This window comes from Eptesicus fuscus, chromosome 6 (genome assembly GCF_027574615.1).
Source record: "Eptesicus fuscus isolate TK198812 chromosome 6, DD_ASM_mEF_20220401, whole genome shotgun sequence".
Classification (NCBI taxonomy): Eukaryota; Metazoa; Chordata; class Mammalia; order Chiroptera; family Vespertilionidae; genus Eptesicus; species Eptesicus fuscus.
This window is the reverse complement of record NC_072478.1, coordinates 73,367,619-73,393,915: the sequence shown is the minus strand read 5'-3', so window position 1 is coordinate 73,393,915 and position 26,297 is coordinate 73,367,619. Positions and strand designations below refer to the sequence as shown.

At 37.9% G+C, this 26,297-nt stretch overlaps 1 protein-coding gene across 1 annotated transcript in view; it reads right to left on the bottom strand.

Moving 5' to 3' along the window:
- The window catches only part of RAD50 (RAD50 double strand break repair protein), a 73,380-nt gene that overhangs the window by 17,930 nt on the left and 29,153 nt on the right, over positions 1 to 26,297 (bottom strand). Inside the window, exons 6-20 of the mRNA XM_008142454.3 lie at positions 18,805 to 18,933; positions 18,419 to 18,584; positions 15,684 to 15,877; positions 15,030 to 15,236; positions 13,165 to 13,347; positions 12,254 to 12,411; positions 10,122 to 10,297; positions 9,329 to 9,566; positions 6,117 to 6,306; positions 5,546 to 5,672; positions 4,930 to 5,123; positions 3,195 to 3,305; positions 2,683 to 2,775; positions 2,304 to 2,417; positions 534 to 661 (exon numbers count right to left, since the gene is read on the bottom strand). Of these exons, the coding sequence (XP_008140676.1) occupies positions 534 to 661; positions 2,304 to 2,417; positions 2,683 to 2,775; positions 3,195 to 3,305; positions 4,930 to 5,123; positions 5,546 to 5,672; positions 6,117 to 6,306; positions 9,329 to 9,566; positions 10,122 to 10,297; positions 12,254 to 12,411; positions 13,165 to 13,347; positions 15,030 to 15,236; positions 15,684 to 15,877; positions 18,419 to 18,584; positions 18,805 to 18,933 (2,408 nt within the window). The remainder of the gene's footprint in view (positions 1 to 533; positions 662 to 2,303; positions 2,418 to 2,682; positions 2,776 to 3,194; positions 3,306 to 4,929; positions 5,124 to 5,545; positions 5,673 to 6,116; positions 6,307 to 9,328; positions 9,567 to 10,121; positions 10,298 to 12,253; positions 12,412 to 13,164; positions 13,348 to 15,029; positions 15,237 to 15,683; positions 15,878 to 18,418; positions 18,585 to 18,804; positions 18,934 to 26,297) is intronic.

The following is a 26,297-nucleotide window of genomic DNA, read 5'->3' as shown; positions in this document are numbered from 1 at the left end:
ATCAGGGGTGAGGCTGGCCAGCCAACCACCCCCGGCCCCTCCCCCCGGCTGGCCCAGCCCAATGGGCCCCCATAGAGGCAGGCTGGCTAGACCACAACCATGCACGAATTCATGCACCAGGCCTCTAGTATAATTATAATGAAGACCATCTAAAATGGGTCTCCAATGTCAAATCACTTTGGCAGTATTATAGATTGCATAAGCTCTGACCCAGGCAGGATTCATAGGCCATGTATTGTTTTTGCTCGGTACCATTATCTTGTGAACCAGACTAACAGAAATCTGGGGACCTGGCATTTTAAATTCTGTCCACCACTGCAGTGTAACTATAAATTCTATATCACTTCTTCACTAATTTAATTCATAAGGCCATGAAATATATTTGTATAAAAACTCCATCCACCTTCCTGTAAGTCTCAAGGGACATTTAGGCTAACGGCTTAAATAATTTAAAAAAACCCCACATATTAAATATTCTTCACATTCAATAATAGACCTTTATTTAAACTATAGACTATTTTTAAAAAACATACTTTTTCAGTTGTAAGACCTGCATTTGACCCATTTCCTTCAAATGTTGTTTTCTTTCTTCTTCAACTTCTTTTAGTTCTTCATTTCTTTTTCTTAATGTAAGGTTATCCTGCAGCCATCTTTCTTGTATCTAAATGTAAATATTAAATCAGTTAAAAAATGATCAAGTTACCAACATGTGATTCGTAACAGGCAACTGCTGGCAGGTAGTACTAATTCTGCCTTACTTAGAATCGTGTTAAACTCAATAGAGGGAGAATAAGCCAGGGTGAAGGAATCTACAACCTGGACTAATCTGGATTGCACATATAAACCAGAACAGAAATTTACACAATGAAATAAAAACTGTAACTAATTATTTAAATATTTTATACCTGTACCCCATTGGATCATCTTGCATAGGAACCCCACAATAAAAATCTGATAGGAAAAATATCACAAGATAGCAATACTATTAATGTCCCCCCTTCAATTTTTTTTGCCTACTTGCATTTTAGTCCTATGTGCCAATATTGTTAGATACTGTTGTGTCAGATAAGATCTTTACCTTCAAGCTAACAAATAATAATCATACAAGGCAGTAAGAAGTGCCACAAAAATAGTAAATATTTATTTACTTGACGAGACTTCCATGGCCATTGAATTGAACTGAAAATTTAAAAAGTTGGCTGTTCTTATTGAGCAGTTTTGTCCTTAAGGAGACCTAATCACTTAGCAGCAGCAGTAGCAGCAATGCCAACACAATTATTTCAGTAGGTTTCCCAGTGATTACAATGGACTATATTGTGAGACAAACATAAGTTGATTCTTTGAAATTTAGAGAAAAAAAATATCCTGTAGAAACAATGTTGATTTGGACAGTAAAAGCCTAAATATAGAAAACTCATCACAAGTTCAAAGTCAAGACTTCTCAAAGAGGGAGCTAGGGTCCTCATTCAGTGGCCCTTGCTGAGATAAACTCAAGAATCATGTGGGAAGTGGGGAGAGGCAGATCTTTGGCAATATCTTGTTAAAAAACAATAACAGCACAGAGTCACCAGGGAAAATGATTTGGAGGTGGGAGAGAAGCATGGAAGGACTTTTCTCACATGTTTAGTGTTCATATCCAATCCTGGCCATCTATAAATCACTATTTTGTGGGTTTTCCCCCTGACTGTCATCAGTTTTCCTGGTAATAATAATATAAATATATACATATCTATTATAGGTATCATTATAAGCAATTAAAAGTGACTAAAATGATATGGTTGTAACTGTACTTTTGTTGCCAAGGCAACTTAATGCACCACTGCAGCTGCTGTGACACTCCAAGATTCTTCCATGGGAGACTATTGGTGTGCTTTTTCCTTATTAGGAACAAGAGAACATGCTATTGCTTTCTCTCTCCTAGTACTACATAACACTGGAATTTGCTTTCATGACTGCATAAAGTAACTTCATTTTTTAAAAATTGGGCCGAAACCGGTTTGGCTCAGTAGATAGAGCGTCGGTCTGCGGACTGAAAGGTCCCAGGTTCGATTCCGGTCAAGGGCATGTACATTGGTTGCGGGCACATCCCCGGTGGGGGGTGTGCAGGAGGCAGCTGGTCGATGTATCTCTCTCATCGATGTTTCTAGCTCTCTATCCCTCTCCCTTTCTCTCTGTGAAAAGTCAATAAAATATATTAAAAAAAAAATTGGTATTCTCTACTATATGGATCTACTGAACATAAAAGTTTTTAAAAATGTTATTGGTATAAGTCATACCATAAGTCACAAGCAAAGAAGACTTACCTTTTGTGTATCAATATCTTGTCTCATGATTGCCATATCGGTATTTATCTTTTCTTTGTGTTTCTCGCTTTCATTTAGTTGAGCTATTATTTTATTAAGTTCAGTTTCTTTTTGCTACAAAAAGAAAATTCTTTTTTTAACTGTTTAAAGTATTGCATATGTCTCCTTTTTCCCTGATTGACCCCCCCACTCCCGCCCCCCAGGACAAGCCCCCACCGCCCCAGTGTCCGCTGGTTATGCTAATATGCATGCATACAAGTCCTTTGATTGATCTCTTAACCCACCCCCACCCTGCCTCCTCTATGAGGTTGGACAGAGAAAATTCTTTTAAGCACAAGAAATAAAACTATAAACAAATAAGATTTAAGTTTTAAATTACCTTCTTATAGTCGTCTTTCCCATCTTGAATATAATTCTCAATGTTTTTCACATAGCCATGAATATTTTTAACCTTCTCTTTGATATCATTCATCTGTAGAAAAATATTTATTAAACACACTGAGGACCAGAGCATTTAAGATTTGTTTCCAAGGAAATAAATTAAGGTAACAAAAACTTAATAGGAGAGCACAGTGAAACAGTGGCTTGAAAGTTAGGAGTCTTGGCAAGGTTCTAGTTTTCATCACCAGCGCATTTTATTATCTCAGATAATTCCCTTTATCACTTATGGAATTGGATTAAATAGTCTCACTTCTCAGCTTTATTATAGATCAAGAAACTAGTTAAAGTTTAATCCTTATTTTAACAAGAATTTTTAACATCAAGATTGTCACAAATCTGAAAATACTATTTATCTTATACTTTTAATTTCATAATAATGTCCAACATGGTGCTCTGAACATAATGTTTAATGTGTATATTTGATAAGTAAATATAGAAAGGAAATATTACTTTATCCTGTGTTATTTTGTTGCTTGTATTTTTTTTGTAGATTAATTCTTCTTTCTCCTGCTGGAACTTTTCCAGTGTTATTTCCAAAGGGCTTATCTGCTCTTTAGCATCCTAGAATATGAAAAACATTCCATTATCTTATTTTAGGTGTCAGACTTTACAGTCATACAAGCACTCTCCTATGTGCCAGGCTTTAAAAAGAAACTCATTTGCCTCTTCCCACAACCCTATGAGGAAGTACCATTATTTTCATCCCATATTTCAGATGAGTAAATAGGCACAGAAATGACTTGTCCAGGATCACAACAGCCAGTAAATAAAGGAACCAGGAGTCAAACCCCATTCAGCTCGAGAGTCTCTGTGAGCCACTATGCTATACTGCCACAGCCATTGTCTTGATTCTTAAACTACACCATGTACTCCCAATTATATGAACAACTGGCTTCAGGTATAAGTTTTTAAGAGTCTGCAGGGGTTCATGTCAACTGTGTGACCAAAAAACAGGAAAGTTCATTCACTCCAGGTCTCTCTCTTATAGACGGGACTATGATTGTAAAGGACACGTTTGTCCTTAAGCTTACTTTGCTAAGATTAAGTAGATATTTTATGGTAACAAAAGTGTACTGTACACATTGATATCACTGATGTGTCCACACCTATTTTGGAAGGAAAAGGGCTTTCAAGCAACAAACTGGTTTACTAAATCAGAAGTCTGCATTATTTGGCCTTGTAACATATCTACAGCATAATTATATGGTAACCACTGTTTAAAAACAATGATCCTTAAGCATTTTAAGATCCTGAAATATCTAATGAATCCACAAAAGTAGAAATGACTATGTAGTATTACTTCAACACAGGTGTATTTTATCATATTGGGAAGTGGTATGGTGTAGTGTGGGAAGTAAAATGTCTTTGATGTCAGTAGACCTAACATCTGAAATTAACATCCTCCATGAACATGGTTAATGGGACATCTAAAAGTCTTAATTTCTTTTTCTATAATAGGGGATTTAGTCACATATCTCAACAGGGCTACTTAGACCTAAATGGCGTATTGTCAAATTACTTTATAAACACTAAAAAATTATATAAATGTAAGGTAGTACTATTTGATATACTATAAGCCTCTGATAATTTAATCCAAAATACTTAAACACAGTAACTATAGATTCAGTAATATATGTAGTGCTTACTGAATGTGTGTAATTATAAAAACCTAAAGGAGATTGTTGTTTCTGTTTAAAGACTTAATTGGTTGGGTTTTAGATTTTATTAATGGAGATGAGGGATTCCAAATGGGTTCCATTTCATGTGACAACTCAATGCCTGTTCACTGTTTGGGGAAGGATTCCAAGACTACATCTCAAATCAAATAGAGAAAGTGCTATGACTAAGGCAGTGTTGGCCATGGATATAGAATTTGTAGATAAGACGAACTTCACATGCAGGAATACTTATATGGAGTTAGTTACCTACCACCTGTCCACCTCCAATAACAGGACATTCTCTAAGTTAACCAGGCAGCCAATTCTTCCGTATTATAACCAAAATCCTTCTTCCAGACATCTTTAGTACTATGAGTACAAGTTCTGTCACCCAGGAGCCACACTAAGAATTATTATACCATTTTCATTTTATCTTCACAATATCCATAATTCTAGCCACTATACCAATAAAGAACATTTCATACATTTGAACTAATTAAAAAAAAACCAGGTACGTGTGTTCTTACCTTTATCTCTCTGTATAAGGACTGAACTTCAGTGGATAATTCCACAGTCTGCTCCTCCAGTTGCTGACGACGTTGTAAATTAGTGGATATCTGAAGTTTCTCTGATTTAAGTTCATTTGTTACACTTCTTAGGTGTTGAATCTGTTCCTGCTGGTCCTGTATAAGCTTACGATTCAATTCAATCTTACTGGAAACTGCACAAAAACATATGGACACAGTGATTAATGTAAGAGTACAGAAAATGCTCTGAGCAGCATCCTTCCAGTTTTTTACGTCTATGGAATTCACAAAGGCAGGTTTCTATGGGTCCCACCCACAGCAACAAAAGTGCCACTAGAACCCTCCAGCCCCCAAACCATCTTTGTCCCCTCCTGGCCACTCACAGGGCAGACATGATTGAGAAAGAGTACAGCTCACTTGATACTCATCATTCAAAATCTATTGTACAAAGCAAGGAAACAGAAGTGATCCTTTTGAAAAAAGAAAGTGAATATACTGTGGATTGGAAGGAGGAAAGACAGTTCTTATCCACATAACAGGTGTAAAATTTAGTTGAAAAACAAAAACTGGGAATGTTGATGTCTTAATGGGAATATGAGGAAACAGACTATATTACCTGTATCTAATTTGTGTTGTTTTTCTTGTTTTTCTTGGTTTACTTGTTGAAGAGTTCTATCTAAGTCTAGTCCTTGTAGCTTAGCTGCTTGTTGTGCAATTTTTCTTTCAACATCTTTAAGTTCCATCTTCAGAATAAAACAAAGTTATTTCTTTTAAAAAACTTACTACAATGTACAACTGCTTTCATATATAATTTGAACAAAATTTGGTAAGAGGAAATAAAACAATGATATAAGCAAAAGGAAGCAGACTGAAAATGGAAACAAACAGGACTATTTTTCATAATCCTATATAATAAAAGGCTAATATGCAAATTGTCCCCTCGACCAGGAGTTTGACCAGGGGGCGGGGCTGGCCGGTCAACCGCCCGAGGCCCCTCTCCCTGGCTGGTGGACTCCACCCATGGATGAATTTGTGCACTGGGCCTCTAGTTTATAAATAATTCAGAATGGGAAACTCTAACCATGATCTGTACATGAACACCAGCTACTGTTTTTAACACTCTCACACTTCACATTCAAACCACCATGAAACAAGTTTTTTTCTGCCTCGAACTACAATCCACATACCTGAAATCTCTCCATAATTGTAACATCTGTGAGACACACTTTGGCACTTTCTTCTTCAGGCATTATTGTACCCAAGAGTGTTTCCTGTTCTTCTATGTCATTCTTTAGGCGCTGTATGTCTCTATTGACATTCTGCAGTTTGTTTCTTAATTCTGGTATTTCCTTCTCTTTCAAATCAATTATACTATGCCTTAACAGAAAACACAATTAAAAATAAGCCATCTAATGTTTTGTCATCGTGAGACTGAGGTTATGTATTTTTTGGCAATAATACAAAAGTGGTATCATATCCTTCTCAGGGCATCATATCAATGGGTACATGTCAGTATGTCTTATTACTGGAGATGTTAAACTTATTCACTTAGTTAAGATGGTGTTAGCCAGATCCATCCATTGTCAAGTTATTATTTTCCTTTTTTAGTTAACACTTAGGAGAGATACACTGATTGAGACTGTGTAAGTATCCTGTTTCTTCTCAAACTTCTGCCCATTGATTTTAGTATCCATTGGTAGATATTGCTTGCAACAATTATTACTGTGCTGTTTGTCAGAGATATTCTACAAATTAACCGATCACACTCATTAGAAGTGTTAAGGATATGAAAGACAAACACTGAAGAACTGTTACAGACCACAGGAGCCTAAGGAGAAATAAGAACTACATGCAGTGTGAGAGATCCAGGTTTGGATCCTGAAACAAAAAAGAACATTAATGGAAAGACAGCTGAAATTCAAATATGGTAATTTAGGTAACATCATTATATCAATGTTAATTATGGTTACATAAAGTCTGATCATCACGAGATGCTAGGTGAAGCGTATATGTAAATTATCTGTACTATTTTTGTAATTTTCCTATAAGTCTAAAATTTTTTCAAAATAAAAAGTTTTTAAAAAATGATGGAAAGAAGGAAAGCAACCAACCACTCAGCCAAATGCTACATGAGCTTTGGGTATAAAAGCTGTCAGCCCCGGCTACTGTTGCTTCTCTAGCTAATATGACAGGTACTAGCCCCACATATAATTTTTTTCACTCTCATTATTTTATTAAACCCTTTAATGGTTAAATAGAGAATAAGTGTAGACACAATTCACACTGAAAACTATGGGTTACGAAAGTTACAATACACAAAGAATTAGGAAACTACATTGAATATGGTAGGCACCAGGCACCTTACTCTGAAAATGGGAGCTGTGATGGCAAGAGCCCCAAAATATAACACAATGTTGATTTCTGCTATTTATAGTATATCAGTATGACACAGATCTAAGCTCAAATTTCCTTGACATGGAATTTCTATCAACTTTAAATTTTATCTTTTATTTGATCTTTTTCTTCTCAAGATACTGCCTTATTCCTCTTCCTTTTCATTCTCAAACTACTGCCTTTGTCTCTTTGTAGCCTGCAATAATCTGGTTTCACCTTGATAATTATATTATCTACTGTTGCAAAATAGCCCAAAATTTAGCAGCTTAAAACGACAGCACTTATTTCTCACAGGTAAGACAATCAGGAGCAGCTATCTGGGTACTTCCGAGTTGGGTTTCTGGTTGAAGTTGCAGTCAAGCTGAAGGCCAGGGCTGCAGTCATTCAAGGCGTGACTGCTAGAGAATATGGTTCCAAATGGTACCCTCACTGTTTGGTTGTTCAAAGGCCTCAAGTCCTCACCAAGTGGGTCCCTCCACAGGGCTGCTCACCACATGACAGCTGGCTTTCCCAGATCCAGGAGAGAAAAAAGGAGAGCAGGAAGCTTGAGGACCTTATATAACCTAATCCTGGATGGGACATGTTATCACTTCTGTCATATTTTGTTGGTCACACAGACCAATCCTGGAACAAGATTGTGAAAGCCAGGATCATTGGGGGCCGTCTTGGAGGCTGGCTACCACAAAGCACATCTTCTTAGACCTTTCCTGGTTTTTCTGCTTCCAGAGGTGTGTTGTTTTTTTTTCACTCTCATCTATTCAATACATTAACATTAGATCAGTTTTCCTAAAACACATTGTTGATTAAATCCCTCAGAATGGCTTCTCATCACCTATCAGAGACAGCTATAACTAGACCTGAAATAATCTAGTCCCATCTTCCCAATTTATGGGAATCAATCCCTATAAATAACTCCCTAAACTCCAGATAATGCTTCTACTGCAGCACAGGTCATACTCTCCATCCCTTTATACACACTGTTCTCAATTCCCTCTCCCCTTTCCTTTTCTTACCTGAGTTTAACCAGTGTCCCTGTGGTTTACATTCTCCCTCCTACCTTGTTCTCTATATCCTGTTCTCATTCTGTAGTCCACTAGCTTCTCTCTTCTTAAATAATGCATTTGTTTGAACTAATTAAGTACTTTATTAATCCCAGCTTTCTAAATATCTAACTCTGAGAGCTTGTTTCCTTTCTTGGGACACCAGCTCCTTGAGGGTCATGTCATTGGTTTCTCTGACCAGCTCTGTGCTCTGTTCTGAGAGACAAAGCAATTATCACATACTTTCTGATTTGATTTATAAATAGACTATTATTTGAATTTCTTGCACAAGCAAGGGGAAAACGAACACTAGAAATCATCTAGGATTCATTCCTTTTTAGAGTGGGAAAGACATAATACAGTTTCTTATATTTTATTGATTTTTAGAGAGACCATGAGAGAGAGGAACATCAATGTGACAGTGAAACATCAATCGGCTGCCTCCTGCACAATCCCTGCCAGGGATTGAGCCCGCAACCCAGGCATGTGCCCTGAATGGGAATCAAACCAGCAACCTTTCGGTGCACAGGATGACACCCAACCAACTGAGCCACACCAGCCAGGGCCGTAATACAGTTTAAAATTTGTCTGCTGGGAGAGCTTTTCAGTAATTTAATTCTTTTGCTGGGTTTAGAAAGTTAAATATCAGTAAACAGTTCTAAATCTGTCAAAACTTCTGCTCTCAAGCCAAACTGAGAAATTAAATTAACACAGAGACACAGATTATATCTGTCTGCCCTGTAACTAGATTAAGAAGCAAATTTACCTTTAGAAGAAAACAAAAAAGGAAACAAAAAGAAAATCATTGTTTCTTCTTGTCATATAACTAACATGAGACGGGGCATACTGGCTTAGGATCCTGACTTCAACTTTTATTCATTCAAGACCTGGTACTGAGGTGCTACCACATGCCAGGCATTTTACAGTGCTGCTGCTGCTGCTGCTACATGTGCCCCTAGTCTCACCTCATAGGCACAAGCCCCAGCATTTCATCACGCCGCTTTTCTTTTTTCTTTAGCTCTGATTCTGTTGACTTGAGTTTATCTGGAGCCAGACGCAGCTTAGACTGCAAATCACTGATGACTTCTTGTAATTCAGCTTCTGTCTCAAAAACTCTCTGACAGACGGGACAACAGGACTGGTTTTCATCTGTTAACTGAGTGATGAATTGGGAGTAAACTGCCGTGGCTCCAGCCAGCATGGCTATTTTAAGAAAATAAGTATGTTTCCAGTCAGAAGAAAATGAAATATAGTTTTGTCAATATGGTTACATCCTCCTCTGTAAATATGATTATTCTTCTTGCTTTATAAACACATTATTAAAAAATTTTAAATTCTGATATTTAAATATTCTTACAAATTTTTCAATTTCTTCTTTAAAACCTCTATCTAAATCACTTTCAAAATTCTGGCTCCCACAATACATTCAGATTTGTCTTTGGATAACACACAAAAAATATAACAAATTTTAGAGCTTCTTATGTTCCAGGAACTGTTCTAAGAGTTTTATACCTATAATTTCATTTACTCCTCCCTAACAACCTAGGTGGCAGGTAATTATGTCCTCAGATGATGAATCTGAAGTATAGGAAGGTTCAATAATTTGCACAAAGTCACACAGCAAGTTAAGTTATAGAACCAGGACCAAAACTTAAGCCATCTGGATCCAGAACCAAGTTTTTAAATCTCCCATCCTTATTTACCTGTCAATGAAAATTCATGTCACAGTGACTTGATAATATAAAGCAGGTAACTTACCTCGTTGTTTTGAAGATTTTTCAATGTCTTCTTTAAGCCTGCCTAAATCACTTTCAAAATCCTGGCTACCACAAACATCAAACAGCTTGTCTTCATAATTGGATAACTGCTCTTCCTTCCTTTTTAGCTCAATATTTACATGATTTTTATTTTGCTCAGCTGAAGCTAGTTCCTTGCTATAAAATAAGAAAAAATATTAATTACAATTTTAAAACATGAGAAATTAGTTTGAAAAGTTTGAATAGGTAGATATAAGACTAATTCTGCCAACAAATATTACAAAGTTTGCTATGGCCAAGTACCTTTTTTTGGAGTCCAGGCAATAATCACTTCCACCTGAACTCTCCCACTCAGACACTGACTCACTTGCCATCAGTCCCAGAAAAATGTGCAATATGGCAAAATTCTGCCTGGTTTCTGGGAATTCATGGCCATAGATCTCAGGTTAAGAGCCTTTGCCAGGAGAATATGCTTGCTGGATCTACGGAGGGAGGGAAGCGGGGAGAACATCCTCCTAATTCCCTTTGGGCCCATTCACACAACATTACTTCCCTTCCTTTCCTGTGTCCCCTCTTTATTGTTATCATCTACTTAAGATCATTCATTTCTTCTCATTCATCAAAGACTTTGCTCACTAGTACAATTTATCTCCACTCCAACTCTTAAATTTCACCCTAGCCAATCTCCATGCCCATACAGATTAGGGCTTTTTAATTTGCAGGTTATGAGGCAAGTCATATAATCAATTCAATGCATCATCTCAGCATATTTTAACAAAATGAAACAGAACATATCGGAGTAGACTGTACATAGGTAGGACAGGTACTATTTTGAGAAATCTGTTTCAAATAAACGTGTGTGAGTGCACACCTGCTTCATCCTGATACTTCCCATTGTTTTCTATAGCAGTTGCACCATTTTGCATTCCTACCATTAGTGCCCAAGGGTTCCAATTTCTCAACATTCTTACCAACCCTTGTTATGTGTTTTTGATACTGGACATCCTAACCAGTGTGAAGTGATTTTTTGTTGTTGTTGATTTCAGAGAGGAAGCGAAAGGGAGAGAAAGATAGAAACATCAACGATGAGAGAGAATCATTGATTGGCTGCCTCCTGCACACTCCCTACTGGGGACCAAACCCACAACCTAGGCCTGTGCCCATGACCGGAATAAACCCAGGACCCTTCAGTCCGCAGGCCAACACTCTATCCACTGAGCCAAACCAGCTAGGGCTGAAGAGATGTGGTTTTAATCTGCATTTCTCTGATGATTAGTGATGTTGGGCATCTTTTCACATGCTCATTGGCCATTTGTATATCTTCTTTGAAGAATTATCTATTCCAGTCCTTTGCCCATTTTTTTTTTAAATCCTCACCTGAGGTCATTTTTCTATTGATTTTTTTGAGAGAGTGGAAGAGAGAGGGAAAGACAGAGAGAAATATCCATGTGAGAGAAACAAATCGATTGGTTGTCTCCCTTACATGCCCGGAGGGCCCGGGCAGGGGAGGAGCCAGCAACCTAAGCACATTCCCTGAAGGAATGAACCTAGGACCCTTAGGTCAGCAGCCAACGTTCTATCCATTGAGCCAAACTGGCCAGGGCCTTTGCCCATTTTTTAAATCCAGTTATTTTGTTGTTGTTGTTGAGCAATAGAAGTTTATATATATATTCTGGATATTAACCCCTTATCAGATACACGGTTTGCAAACATTTTCTCCCATTTTGTAGGCTGCCTTTTCCCTCCGTTTAATGTTTCTTTTGCTGGGTAGAAGTTTTAAAGCTTGATGTAGCCTTATTTGTCTATTTTGCTTTTGTTGCCTGTGCTTTTGTTGTCATATGCAAGAAATGATTGCCATTTCAATATAATAAAGCTTTTCCCCTAAGTTTCCTTCTAGATGTTTTATAGTTTCAGGTCTCACTTTTTTATAAAGGAGACTTTTAATCCTCTCAGTTAATTCTACAAACTTTCAAGGAACAAGAGACCCCGAATCACTGTTACCATTTTACTCAATTCATAAAATGTAAAACCAAAATCAATAAATAAGACTTACCTTTTCATGACAAATTATTTTAGAACAATTAAAAATGAAAGCAAGAAATAAGAGATTTCTATTAAATTTCTATTACTTACTTCAATTTGGCAAGTCTGTCCCTGGTCTGATTAATTTCTCTTGATTTACTATGAAGCCAGTCTTCAAGTTGTTTTTTGTTGGGAAAGTACCCTAACAATGAATTTAATTCATCACTGTGCCTAGATTTTATTTTTCTGATTTGTTCATCTTTGTCAGCCTATTAAAAAATATTTTAAAAATAAAGCTCATTATCTCCACATTATGTCAAGAACAAATATAAATTTTAGATTGATTAAAGTTCTAGGCTTAGAAAGTGAAACTATAAAAATGTAAGAAGAGAAAATATAATTTCCTAAAGTCTAAGAGTGGGGATGACCTTCCTAAGCCATGAGAGAAAAGAGTAACAAGTCTGATAATATAAAAATTAAAACTTCTGTATAAGATATAAAATTTAACAGCAATGTACATATTTACTTGTATGTATACATCTCTATATTAGTTTTTTATAATTAGAAAGTAGTTTTTAAACTTGAAAGTCTATTTTTACAGTATTAAGCTCAGTTAGCCCCTAAAATATAAAGCTAATAACGACTACGGTAAATACTTCATAATAAGATAAACTATTTAAAATACCAGAAATTATCCTATATAATAAAAGCTTAATAGGCTAAGTGTCCGACCATTTGACCAGTCGCTGTGATGCGCACTGACCACCAGGGGGTAGAAGCTCCGACTGGTAGGTCAGCTTGCTGCTGGGGTCTGGCCAACTGGGACTGGGCGAGAGGGCCGGACATGCCCTGGAGCCCTCCTATGGCCCCTCCCCAGCCCCGACTGTGCACCCGTGGGATCCCTTGACCTGGCCTGTGCCCTCTCACAATCTGGGACCCCTTGAGGGATGTCCGCAGGCCAGGTTGAGGGATCCCACTGATGCATGGGCCTCTAGTAATTAAAATAAAAAGAAAGGTCATACTTTGTCTTTGGTCAGCATTTCCATCTGGGTGCGTGTTGCTGTATGATGGTTTAACTGCTCCATCTCCTGGTCCAATTTACGCAGGGTCCTGTCTAGGTCTGCTTTCTCATTCTGAAGACTTATTACTTCTGTTTTTAGTGTGTCTACATTACTGTTTTTCTCAGCCTTGCTCAGCTCATGTTCCTTATCAATACAAACAAACACAGAGGTTTATATAGTTTGTGTTAAAATAGTGACAAAGTGTATCAACTACTCACTCCAACAGAAATAAAAAACATAAGAAATAAGATTTTTAAGGAAAAAATCTTATAAAGTTACCTTACTATCTTATAATACTAGAGAATTATTAAATAAATCTGGAAGGGTCAAACAAGGGTGGGAGAATAAGAATTAATGCAAAGTTAAGAGAAATGTGTCTAAGAATATAGTTTCATGACTCTTCAATCAATACTTAAGTATTTATCAAGTACCCATGTAACTCACTACATTTCCTGCCACACAGAAACTCTAAAAACAGTGTAATGCTGTCCCTAAGTAATGCCATCCCTTTACAAGACAATTTATATATATAAAAAGCCAGCGACTGGAAGGCCTTAACGACCAGAATGACCAGTCGCTATGACGCCCACTGCAGCCAGCAAACCAGCCAGATCTGGGGGTGGTGTCAGCTGGTCAACCCCCATGACCCCTCCCCCTTGCCAGCCCCACCTCCGATTGGCCTGTGGTCCCTCCCCCCAGCCAGCTCTGCCCCTGATCAGCCCCCTACTCCAATCAGGGGCAGGCTGGTCAGCCAACCACCCATGGCCCCTCCCCCAGGCCGCTGGTCCCCAATCAGCACCCCCCCCATTCAGGGGCAGGGCCAGCTGGCCCACCGTCCACAGCCCCCAATCACCCCCCCCCCCCACCTCAATCAGGGGCAGGGCCTGCTGGCCAACCTCCCGTCTCTTCCTCCCGACAGGCCTGGCCCCGACCCACCCTGATTGGGGCCCGGCCGGCCGGACCCCACCCATGCACGAATTCGTGTACTAGACCTCTAGTCTATAATAATAAAAGTGAAATATGCTAATTAGACCAGAAGTCCTTCCTTCCGGACAAAGCCACAGTGGGCGGGGGCCATGGCAGAGGCAGCAGAGGCCCCTGGCTGCGGCAGTGGCGGGTGGGGGCCGGGACCAAGGCCCTTGTACGAATTTCGTGCATCGGGCCTCTAGTATTGTGATAAAATGCTAAACTGACAAAAACATACACTAGATGTTAAGTTAGGAAGCAAAAAGGAATGTTTAATTACATTATCAAAGTGGGATCTGAGAGGGGGCATTTCCAACTTTAGGATGTTTAACTTTGGTGGTGGGATGTAAATGAAGAAAACAGAAACAAGGAAGAAAATTCGGAAATTCATGAAAAGAATAGGTGGGCTAAGAAAGATTCCATCATAGAAAAAGTGGTAATATGGCAAAAAATTTATAAGATCTACAGTGTATGGAACCTAGAGAAAAAAATACTTGTTTCTTTTTTAACTTAAGTAAATGGTTCTTAACCAAGGTACTCATAAGAATAGCCTTGTTTTGTTCTGAATGCACATTTCCATGCTCTACTCTTAGAGAGTTTAATTTGGAAGGTCTGAAGTAGGTCTAAGCATAAGTACTTTTTAAAAACTTCCTAGGTGATTCTAATTTTTAATCCACTGGATTCTAGAACCAAAGAGTTAACTGATTAAGATATTTAGATGAATTCATTTTACATGTGATTGTTAGACAAGGTAGATATTTTAATTAACATGCCATAATTTTAGGATTAACAACAGAAAAAAAATACTTCAAATTGCAAGGTTCTAAATGTCTTACACCTTAAAATTAATTTTGTCTTACAGCTTTTGTGAGCTCCTGGTCCAGTTCATGAATCCTGTCAGAAGATCCTTCCAATTGCTGTAATTCGTACTTCACATTTTTCAGCTCATTCTGCTTCTTACTTAGAATTTCTGATTTTAGCTCAATTATTCTTCCCAGTCCAATTTTCTTATCCCTTATTTCATCTATCTGTTTTTGTTTCAGAGTTTCTTTTTCTGCAAAGTCATTCTAAATACATAAGAATAAGTATTAACAATTTTTTTCACTACATAATTCATTAAGCGGTAGTTTCCTCATTATCAAAGTAACACACTAAGGAAAATATAAAAAAGTTTTTCCATACACACTAAGGAAAATATAAAAAAGTTTAAAAATATGGAATGGCTAGCACCCACAGATAACCATTATTAACTCTGAGCAAACCTTTTCTTTACTTTTTCTAGTAAAAGAAAAAGAAATATTACTTAAAATCAAATTAAAAATATAGGTCTGCATTTCTTCATATTTTTAGCCTTATCCACATTTAAAAATTTGCTTCCATAAAAGTTTCTTCTACTTTGTATCAGATTCTATCCCAACACTAATCCAGAATTATAAGAAAATAAGGTCTATCCAAAAATTAAAACAACGTAACTAAAGATTTGGACACAAACAAAAGAAAATAACAATATTTACCATCAGTTGGCTGGCAGTTTCTTCTTCCTTTTCTTGTCTCTCTCTTACAAGTTTGTGAAAATTTTTAATCTGTCTTTCACTGAATGGTCCATGCTCAAAGCCATCCAATTCTAACTGTGATGCCAAAGACTGAATTAATGAATCTCTAGCTCGGATATTTTCTTGATGGCGATCTGCTTGTTGCTGTAGACGACCTTTATCATTATTATTTTTAATATGTTTTTATTGATTTCAGAGAGAAAGGGAGAAGAAGAGATTGAATCATCAATGATGAGAGAGAATCACTGATCAGCTGCCTCCTGCACACCCCCCACTGGGTATCAAGCCCACAACCCAGGCATGTGCCCTGACCTCCTGGCTCAACCACTGAGCCACATGGACTGAGCTGTAGATGTAATTCTTTTTTTTAACTGATTTTTACAAAATTGAGATACTCTTACATTAACATGTAGTTATAAAAAAATACAGCAAGATCTCTTATATTTTGTGCCCAGTTTCCCCAAATAGTAACTGTGATATTGTAATATAATTAGAAATACATATTTGGTCTTTGTCCCTGGTTCCTGGCACTGAGCTCCTAAAACTCTTAGAATTTCAGACAGAATGTTTTTTTGGTTTTTTTTGGTGGTTGTTGTTAATCCTTAGGATATTTTTTCCACTGATTTTTAGAGGGTGGAAGGGAGAAAGGGAAGGAGCGAGAAAGAGAGAAACATCGATGTGAGAGAGACACATCAGTTGGTTGCCTCCAGCATGTGCCCCGACAAAGGCCTGGGGATCAAACCGGAGACCTTCAGTGAATGGGCCAAAGGCCTAACTATTGAGCAACACCAGGCAGGGTAAGAGAGGAGTGTCTTTTGTTATCCTATCTAATAAAAGAGTAATATGCAAATTGACCATCACTCCCCACACAAGATGGCTGCCCCCATGTGGCCACAAGATGGCCAGCAGGGGAGGGCAGTTGTGAGCGATCAGGCCAGCAGGGGAGGGCAGTTGGGAGGGACCAGGCCTGCAAGGGAGGGCAGTTGGGGGTGACCAGGCCAGCAGAGGAGGGAAGTTGGGGGCGAACAGGCCTGCAGGGAAGTGCAGTTGGAGGGGACCCAGGCCTGCAGGGGAGAGCAGTTGGGGGGGACCAGGCCTGCAGGGGAAGGCAGTTAGGGGTGACCAGGCCTGCAGGGGAGGGCAGTTAGGGGTGACTAGGCCTTCAGGGGAGGGCAGTTAGGGGCAATCAGGCTGGCAGGGGAGCAGTTAGGCATCAATCAGGCTGGCAGGGGAGTGGTTAGGGGGTGATCAGGCTGGCAGGCAGAAGCGGTTGGGGGTAATCAGGAAGGCAGGCAGGCGAGCAGTTGGGAGCCAGCAGTCCTGGATTGTGAGAGGGATCCCAGATTGGAGAGGGTGCAGGCTGGGCTGCGGGACCCCACCCCCCCCCACCCCCGTGCATGAATTTCGTGCACCGGGCCTCTAGTTCATTATAAGTCCCTTTCTACCACACCTGAGTTTATTCTAATGCGGTGACTCCTGGAGGATGAGAGCTGGTTATCAGAGGAGCCTACTACGTGATTATAGAGAATCTAATCACTACCCTCCTCCCCACCTCTGGGGAGAAGTTGAAGATTCAATTCAATCATCAATGGTCAATAATTATTACATAATGGAACTCCCATAAAACCCCTAAACAAGGAGCTTCAGAGCTTCCAGGTTGGTGAACGCATGGAGGTGCTTAGAAAGTGCCACACTCTTCCCCATACCTTACTCTATACATCTCTTCCATTTGGTTGTTTATGAGCTGTATTCTTTATAATAAACTGGAAATAGTGTTTCCTTGAGTTCTATGAGCTATTATAGCAAATTATTGAATCTGGGGAAGGGGTTGTAGAAATGTCTGGTGTATAGCCAGTGGTCAGAAGAACAGGTGACAGACAACCTGGACTTGGCAATGGCCATTGGAAATGGAAGGCAGTCTCACAGGACTGAGCCCTTAATCTGTGGGGTCTGTACTAATTTCAGAAAGTTAGTGTCAGAACTAAATTAAATTACAGGACACCCAGTTGCCAAGAATCAGAGAATTGCTTGGTGTGGAAAAATGCATTCACCTGGTGTTAGACTTATTGTAAGCAGAAAACTGTGTTCTTTTAGTAACATTTTGCAAAACTATAAAGTAAATCCTCACTTAAAAGTCATGGATAGATTCTGCAACTTTAAATGAAATGACATATAATGAAACCAAATTTACCACAGACTACTTGATACAGACAAGAATTAAGTTCTATGCTTCTCAAAAACATTACAATAAAAGTTATTCAAGGACCTGCTGTAGTGTCATATCAACCAGGATACACTGATACAATCCTTCAAACTTATTCAGATTTCCCAGTTTTACTTGTACCCATTTGTATGTGTGTTTATTAAATTCTATATAATTGTATCACCTGTACTGGCTCATATATCTACCACAACAGTCAAGATACCTAACAGTTCCAATACCGCAAAAATCCCTCTTGTTGCTTTTATAACTATAACCACAGTAACCTTTTTCCTGCCCCTCCTCCTACTTAGTAAGCCTAGCAATCACTAATCAGTCCTCTAAAATTCTGGCATTTCAAAAATGTTCACAAATGGAAATACACTGTATATATTTTGAGATTGACTTTTTTCACTCAGCATAATTCCCTGGATTCATCATTCATGCTGAAAATGCATATCACAATAAAAAAGACCAAGTAAATACTTTACCCTACCCTGTTCAACAAGTAGTTCTGATTTTTCTTGATTGAGAAGCCTAGATTCTTTATTTAATTTTTCCAGTTCACGCTGACAGTCTACCAATTTCCTTTCTTTCTCCCTTATTGTTCTCTGGTGATTGAGATATAAATCATTTAGTTGCTCATCAGTCCCTTGAAAAACCTATGCAAAACCAAAATAAAGAGCTTTAATAAGTATAAGAAGATATCACTCTGAAGTATGAAGTATGAAAAAAGTATTCAATATCCTTCCTCTTAACATATACATGAAGACAAACATCTTAAGTATTTTCTTTCAAAATGAGTGGCAAAATGGATTAAAATGAGGTTCACTATATTAACTTCAGAATTTTAAAGAAAAACAAAATTCTACCACCACAAACCTTTTCCATTTTCTGTTCCAGTTCACTATTATCTTTCTCCATTTGCTTCTTTCGGCTTTCCAAGGCTTTAATTTCATTGTCAAGTTTCATTATTTTAGAGAGATTGTATTCAATTTCTTTGAGACGATTCTGAAAATAAACAAAACACTCTACGATAAATAAAATTCTCTATAGTTTACAATACAGATGGATAGAGAGAAATGCATATGTACCAGGATCAGGCACTTGGTAAAAGTGATCTCATTTAATGCGAACAATGCTGTAAAGGGAGTATATAGAAACTGAGGATCGGAGACAGGAAGTAACTTACCCAACTCCTCATAGCTAGTAAAGAAAAGCAGTAAACTCCAAATCTAACTCCAAAGCCATGCCTCATCTTCAACACCCCCCAGAAGTTATTCATTAATTGAGTACTTAGAGCCACATTATGCAAAGTACCACATTTTAAGAATTTAATCCTCAAAAGGCTAGCTATTTAATGTATTTTAAAAAGTTAGGAAAACTGAGTGGGCTAGAGACTCAGGGTGAGTCACCAGTGCATTCTGAGCCTGTAGGCAAATTTACATGGAAGATTATACTTTAATTCAAAGTTTGCTCAAGCACAGAGGACTTCGAATAAATGAAATATGATAAATAACCTCAGTGGTCTGCTTCCTGGGACAGCTGGTTGCCTCATCTCCTACGAATATGTGTGACCTGGCTCAGAGTATTCTCCTTGGGTGATGCTGGGGACAGTCTTCCACTACCATTACATTTCCAAGGCTGACCGATTCCTCTTACAAGACATTTGTAGAACCTAATTTTTAAACTAATGCATTATTACAGTGCTTATTTATTGTAAGCTTTCGAAGCTGCACCAAAGTGCATCCTCAACTTTAATGTCACTTAATAAAATTATATTAAACCATCTCATGATTTGTAAATTAATCAGTAGCATGTAATCACTATGAAAATAGGAATTTTTGTTCACTAATGTATCACCAGCACATATAATAGGTGTTCAGTATGTTAGCTGAAAAAAGAATGAGATTTTTAAAAAGTAATTTTATATTTAGTTACAGCTATCATTGACTGAATGCCTACCAAATTGCAGACATTGTATTAGCTGCTGCTACACATTCTCTTTAATCCTTATGAGACTCTATGTACTAGGTAGAAGACTTGGAGGACTTAACTTGTATAAAGCTACATATATACTTAACAATAAGAGATAAGACTGGGATGCAGAGTTGTGTAATGGTTATGACTGTAGGCTCTGTGTGCTGGAACAATTAAACATCTGTATGCAAAAAAGCAAACCTCAACCTTACTTTGCACCATATTTTAAAATTAACTTGAATTAGGGCATATACTTAAGTGTAAGAACTCAAACTATAAAATGTCAAGAAGAAAATACAGAAAAAAAATCTTTGTGCCCTTGAGTCAGGCAAAGATTTCCTAGATAAAAAAAAACTATAAAAGAAAAACTGATAAACTGAATTTCATCAAAACTAAACTCTTGACCTTTGAAAAGCAGTTAACAAAATGTTTGCAAAATACGTATTTGATAAGGGCGTGTATCCAGAATATCTGAAGCACTTTTAATATTCAGCTCGTAAGACAAAAATATTTGAAAATAGCCTTGACCAGTGTTGCTAAGTAGTTAGAGCATCATCTCTCTCACATCAATGTTTCTCTTTCTCTGTCTCTCTTCCCTCCTCCCTCCCTTCCTTCTACTCTCTCTGAATATCAATGGGAGAAAAATGTCCTTGGGTGAGCATTAAAAATATTTTCTTTGAAAATAGCCAGAAGAATCAAAGACACTTTACCAAAAACAATATTCAGATGGCAAATAAACACATACAAAGGATGCTCAACATCCAAAGACATTAGAAAAATTAAAGCCACAATGAAAAAAAAATACTCAGAGATACAACCTATCTAATGTAATGGCTGAAATAAAAAAAGACAATACTAAGAGCAACTGCAATCTTAAACATTGTTGGTAGGACTATGAAATGGTACAGCCACTTTGAAAAGTGGCAGCTCATAATGTTAAACATATACTTACCATACATCCTATCAACTCCCCTCCTGGAGAGTTATCCTAGAAAGAAACATACTACAAAGACCCATACACAAAAGTTTATAGCAGTTTGATTTGTAGTAACTAAAAGCTGGAAATAACCTAGTGTCCATCAATCAAGGAACAGATGGACATACTGTAATATAACCACACAGTAAAATAACCTCAGCAATGAAAAGAAATAACTACCCATATGTGCAACAGAGATTAATTAAAAAGCAACATGCTAAGAAGTCTACATAAGTTATGATTCCATTTATTTGACCATTCTGGAAAAGGCAAAACTATGACAAAACAAATCAGTGGTTACCAAGGACTGGGAATGGAGGGAGAAGACTGACTACAAAAAGACTTAAAAGAACTTTTTGAGGTGATGGAAATGCTCTATATCTTGATTGGAGTGGTAGCAATGCTACTATATGCATTTGCCCAAACTCATTGAAGTATATACTTTTAAAAGGGCTGATTTTACTATATGCAAATTATACATCAATAAATCTGACGTTTAATAGTATGGGCATAGGAATCAGAGACCTGGACTCAAATCCTGGCTTTATACCTTACTTCCAATGTGAAAACCTGTGCCTCAGTTTTCTTTTCTAAAAACCTCATATGACTAATGTGGACCTTACATAATACATTTTAAAGCACTGTGATCAGTGACTGACATACAGTTGGCCCTTAATGAATACCTTTTGAACAGTCTAACAAAGAGAAATGGATTGAATCTTCAAAACACTGACTACAGGCATATCTCATTTTATTGTTTCATTTTATTGCACTTCACAAAGTTGCATTTTTTTACATATTGGAGGAGAGCCTATCCACCAGCAAAAATATTACAATTCATTTTATTGCAGTAGTCTGGAACCAAACCCACAACGATATTCTACTTCTCAAAAACTTCTTAGCTTCCCTTAATCAATGTTTTCACTGCTTCTTGGTGGCATTAACATTATCTGGGCTTGAATCATTTGTGACATCCCTAGCTACTTCATTTTTTAAATCTAGCCCATCACCAGATGCTGTGGATTCTTTTTTTGACACTTGTGTTTTGGCTCTATCCCCAGAGCACACAATCTAATAATAGGAGCTAAAACAAATTTGTAAGCAACAAAAAATATAGCAGAATGCTTAAAGCTTAGGCATTAGTGTGAAATGAGATAAATGAATGGGGCAATTAGGCTATTATTGTATAATTAGAGGTCCAGTGCACAAAATTCATGCATGGGGAGAGGGGAGGGTCCCTCAGCCTGGCCTGCACGCTCTCCAATCCAGGACACCTCAGGAGATGTCCGACTGCCGCTTTTAAAACCGGCATTCGGACATCCCTCTCGCAATCTGGGACCACTGGCTCCTAATTGCTTGCCTGCCTGCCTGCCTGATCACCCCTAACCGCCCCTGCCTGCTGGCCTGATCGCCCTGAACTGCTCCCCTGCCAGCTTGATTGCCCCTGAGCCCCTCTCGGCCTCACCCCTAACGGCATCTGCCTGCCTGCCTGATATTGCCCCTAACTGCTTGCTCCCCTGCACTGGCCTGATCTCGCCTCGCCCTTAACTGCTTGCTCCCCCACACTGAACTGATCTCACCCCTAACTGCCCTCCCTTGCTGGCCTGATCACCCCTAACCACCTCTACCTTGGCCCCCACTGTGGTTTTGTCTGCAAGAACGGCATACTTCTGGAAGACGTCTGGTCGATCTGGTCTAATTAGCATATTACCCTTTTATTAGTATTTATTAGTATAGATGACTATGAACTTGTGTGTAGGGAAAAATAAATAAGAGGGCCAGAGGGTGTTTTTGAACTTGAAAACAAATTTCTCAAGCAGTTTTCACTGATAGAAAGAAAAACAGGGCTAAATGAGCCAATGTGGTGGGATGGAAATAAAGTAGTTTATGAGAGAGTTCTTAAAGACTGGGGGAATCTGTAAAAATGACTAAGAATGAATTATAGTGCAGTAGTGAAATGAAGCTAACCCTGGATGGCAGCTGGGAAGGTGACTTGATCCAAACTTTATGCTGAGTTCTATGAAGGAAAGAATTCTCAAATATTAGAGCTAAAAAAGGACTTTGGAAATAACCCACTTAAATACTACTGACCCACCTGCTATGTGCCAGGCACTGGACTAGTCTCTGAAGAGAATAAGATTAAAACCTTGGAGAACTAGTCAAATTAAACAAAGAAATTTACAAACACCTCAATGTTTGCTACAGTCTTAGAATCTTGGCACCACTCAAATAAATATCAGATATTATCACAGCCCTATCTTGATATATTTCCTATTCAAATTCTCTACTTCAGCTATATGAATTTCCTTGGTAGTGTTCAAAGACAGTTTTCATTTTACTGTCCCTATGGCTCTAATTAACTACCCATATTTGGTTTAAAACATACTCCAAATTTAGTCTCATAAAATCCTTTCTGGCAACTTCAGAGCTTACAGCTCTATTTCTGACTTACATGTGCTTGTCATCTTTCCAACCAGGCTGCCCCTGAAGAAAATAAAATGGGTTCCAGTATCTTGGTAATTACTACAATATTTACACATAGTTATCAAGACAACTCATACTAAGATTGGCATACTTATGTCATTCTTTTGTCTACTGAACTAAGTTCTAAACCCATTAGCTCTTCATAATCTGACTGTAATAATCTCTTACTCCTTTTATCCTGATTTACTTAACCCAGGCTCTTCTCACACAATCCTGTTTTGATAAGCTTGTATGTGTGAATATATACTTATATACATGTGAATATATGCATATATTACATATATGCAAAAAAAGTTTTTGGTTTGATGTGTCTGGGAGGCCAAAAACAATAAGTAGGAAGAACATCTCTTACTTTAAATTAATATTCTTCTGTAATTTTTTTCTTTGTGAGCATAGATTACTTATAAAGAAAAAAATGCAAAATAAATACAAACATACATAAAATGCCTTCCAATCTGTTGATTTAATTTTCCCATTCTTTAAGGCCCAGCTCAGCCATGCTTCCTCCCTGGACACCTTGCAACAGATTTATATTAAAGGCCATCACTTTTTTTAAACAGCACTATTGGGATATAATTTACATACCATACAACTCATCCATTTAAAGTGTACAATTCATCGTTTTTTAGTGTAGTCAGAGTTGCACAACCATCACCATCATCTATTCTTAGGACATTTTCAATTTCTAAACAGAAACCCTGTATCCATTAGCAGTCATTAATCATTCCTCTCTACCACCTACCCATGGCAATGACTAATCTATTTTCTATCTAACCATTTACCAATTCTGAACATTTCAAATAAATGGAATCATACAATATGTGGTCTTTTGTGATTGGCTTCTTTACTTAGCATGTATGAGAACTTCATTTCTTTTTATGGCTAAATAATAATCCAATATATGGATATGTCATATTTTATTGATCAGGTATTTATGACATCTGAGTTGTTTTCATTTTTTTCCTATTATGCATAATACTGCTATGAACATTCCTATACAATTTTTTATGCAGATTTATGTTTTAATTTCCTTTGGGGTTAAGATACTTCAGATTAAAACTTCTGGGTCATATGAGAACTCATGTTCAACATTTTGAGGAACTTGCTGAACTATTTTCTACATTCATACCAGCATGTATAAGGGCTACAATTTCTCCACATACTCACCAACACTTATTTTTTTTATTTATACTCATTCCAGTAAGTGCGAGGTGGCATTTCATTGTGGTTTTGATTTGCATTTCCTGATGAATACTGTTGTCAAGCATCTTTTCATATGCTCACTGGACACATATCTACTTCGGAGAACTATCTATTCAGAACCTTTGCCCATTTTCAAACTGTTATTCATTATTGAGTTATGTGTTATTTTTTTAAAATAAAACTTTATTGTTCAGATTATTACAGTTGTTCCTCTTTTTCCCCCCCATAACTCCCCTCCACCCGGTTCCCACCCCACCCTCTGCCCTTACCCCACCCTCCATTGTCCTCATCCATAGGTGTATGATTTTTGTCCAGTCACTTCCCGCACCGCCACACCCTTTTCCGCCTGAGAATTGTCATCCACTCCCTTTCTATGCCCCTGATTCTATTATATTCACCAGTTTATTCTGTTCATCAGATTTTTTATTCACTTGATTTTTAGATTCACTTGTTGACAGATATGTATTTGTTGTTCATAATTTTTATCTTTACCTTTTTCTTCTTCTTCCTCTTCTTAAAGAATACCTTTCAGCATTTCATATAATACTGGTTTGGCAGTGATGAACTTCTTTAGCTTTTTCTTATCTATGAAGCTCTTTATTTGACCTTCAATTTTGAATGATAGCTTTGCTGGGTAGAGTAATCTTGGTTGTAGGTTCTTGCTATTCATCACTTTGAATATTTCTTGCCACTCCCTTCTGGCCTGCATAGTTTCTGTTGAGAAATCAGCTGACAATCATATGGGTACTCCCTTGTAGGTAATTAACTGTTTTTCTCTTGCTGCTTTTAAGATTCTCTCTTTGTCTTTTGCTCCTGGCATTTTAATTATGATGTGTCTTGGTGTGGTCCTCTTTGGGTTCCTTTTGTTTGGGGTTCTTTGCGCTTCCTGGACTTGTAAGTCTATTTCTTTCACCAGTTGGGGGAAGTTTTCTGTCATTATTTCTTCAAATAGGTTTTTAATATCTTGCTCTCTCTCTCTTCTTCTGGCACCCCCATTATTCTGATGTTGGTACGCTTGAAGTTGTCCCAGATGCTTCTTACACTATCTTCATATTTTTGGATTCTTTTTTCTTTTTGTTTTCCCGGTTGGGTGTTTTTTGCTTCTTTGTATTTCAAATCTTTGACTTGATTCTTGTGTTCCTCTAGTCTGCTGTTGGATCTCTGTATATTATTTTTTATTTTAGTCAGTGTATGCTTAATTTCTAATTGGTCCTTTTTCATATCCTCGAGGGTCTCACTAAATTTATCGGCGGGTTCTAGAAAATTCTTGAAAAAGCTTTTAACCATGGTTTTGAACTCTAAATCCAGTATTTTGCATTTGTGAACTGTTTGTCTCTGCATTTTGGCTGCTTCCCTGTGTTGATAGAGTGGCTTTGTGTGCTAGGTGTCCTATAGGGCCCAGTCGCTCAGCCTCCCCTGTTATCTGAGGTGGAATCTCTTGGTGCACTACTTTGTGGGCTGTGTACACAGTCTTGTTGTAGTTAAGCCTTGATTGTTGTTGGTATCACTGGGAGGAATTGACCACCAGGCCAATTGGCTGTGAGAATCAGCTGTGTTTATGATGGGAGAATTTCTGTGCTGGCGACACCCTTATGGGGCAAGACTTGCTTCAGTGGGGCTTTGGTGCTCACTGAGTCTGCCCCCTGAGTATGTCCTTTATGGATCTGAGGAGTTGTAATCTGGATGGTCCCACTCTGACCACTGGGTACACTGGCTCTTAGAACTCTAAGGA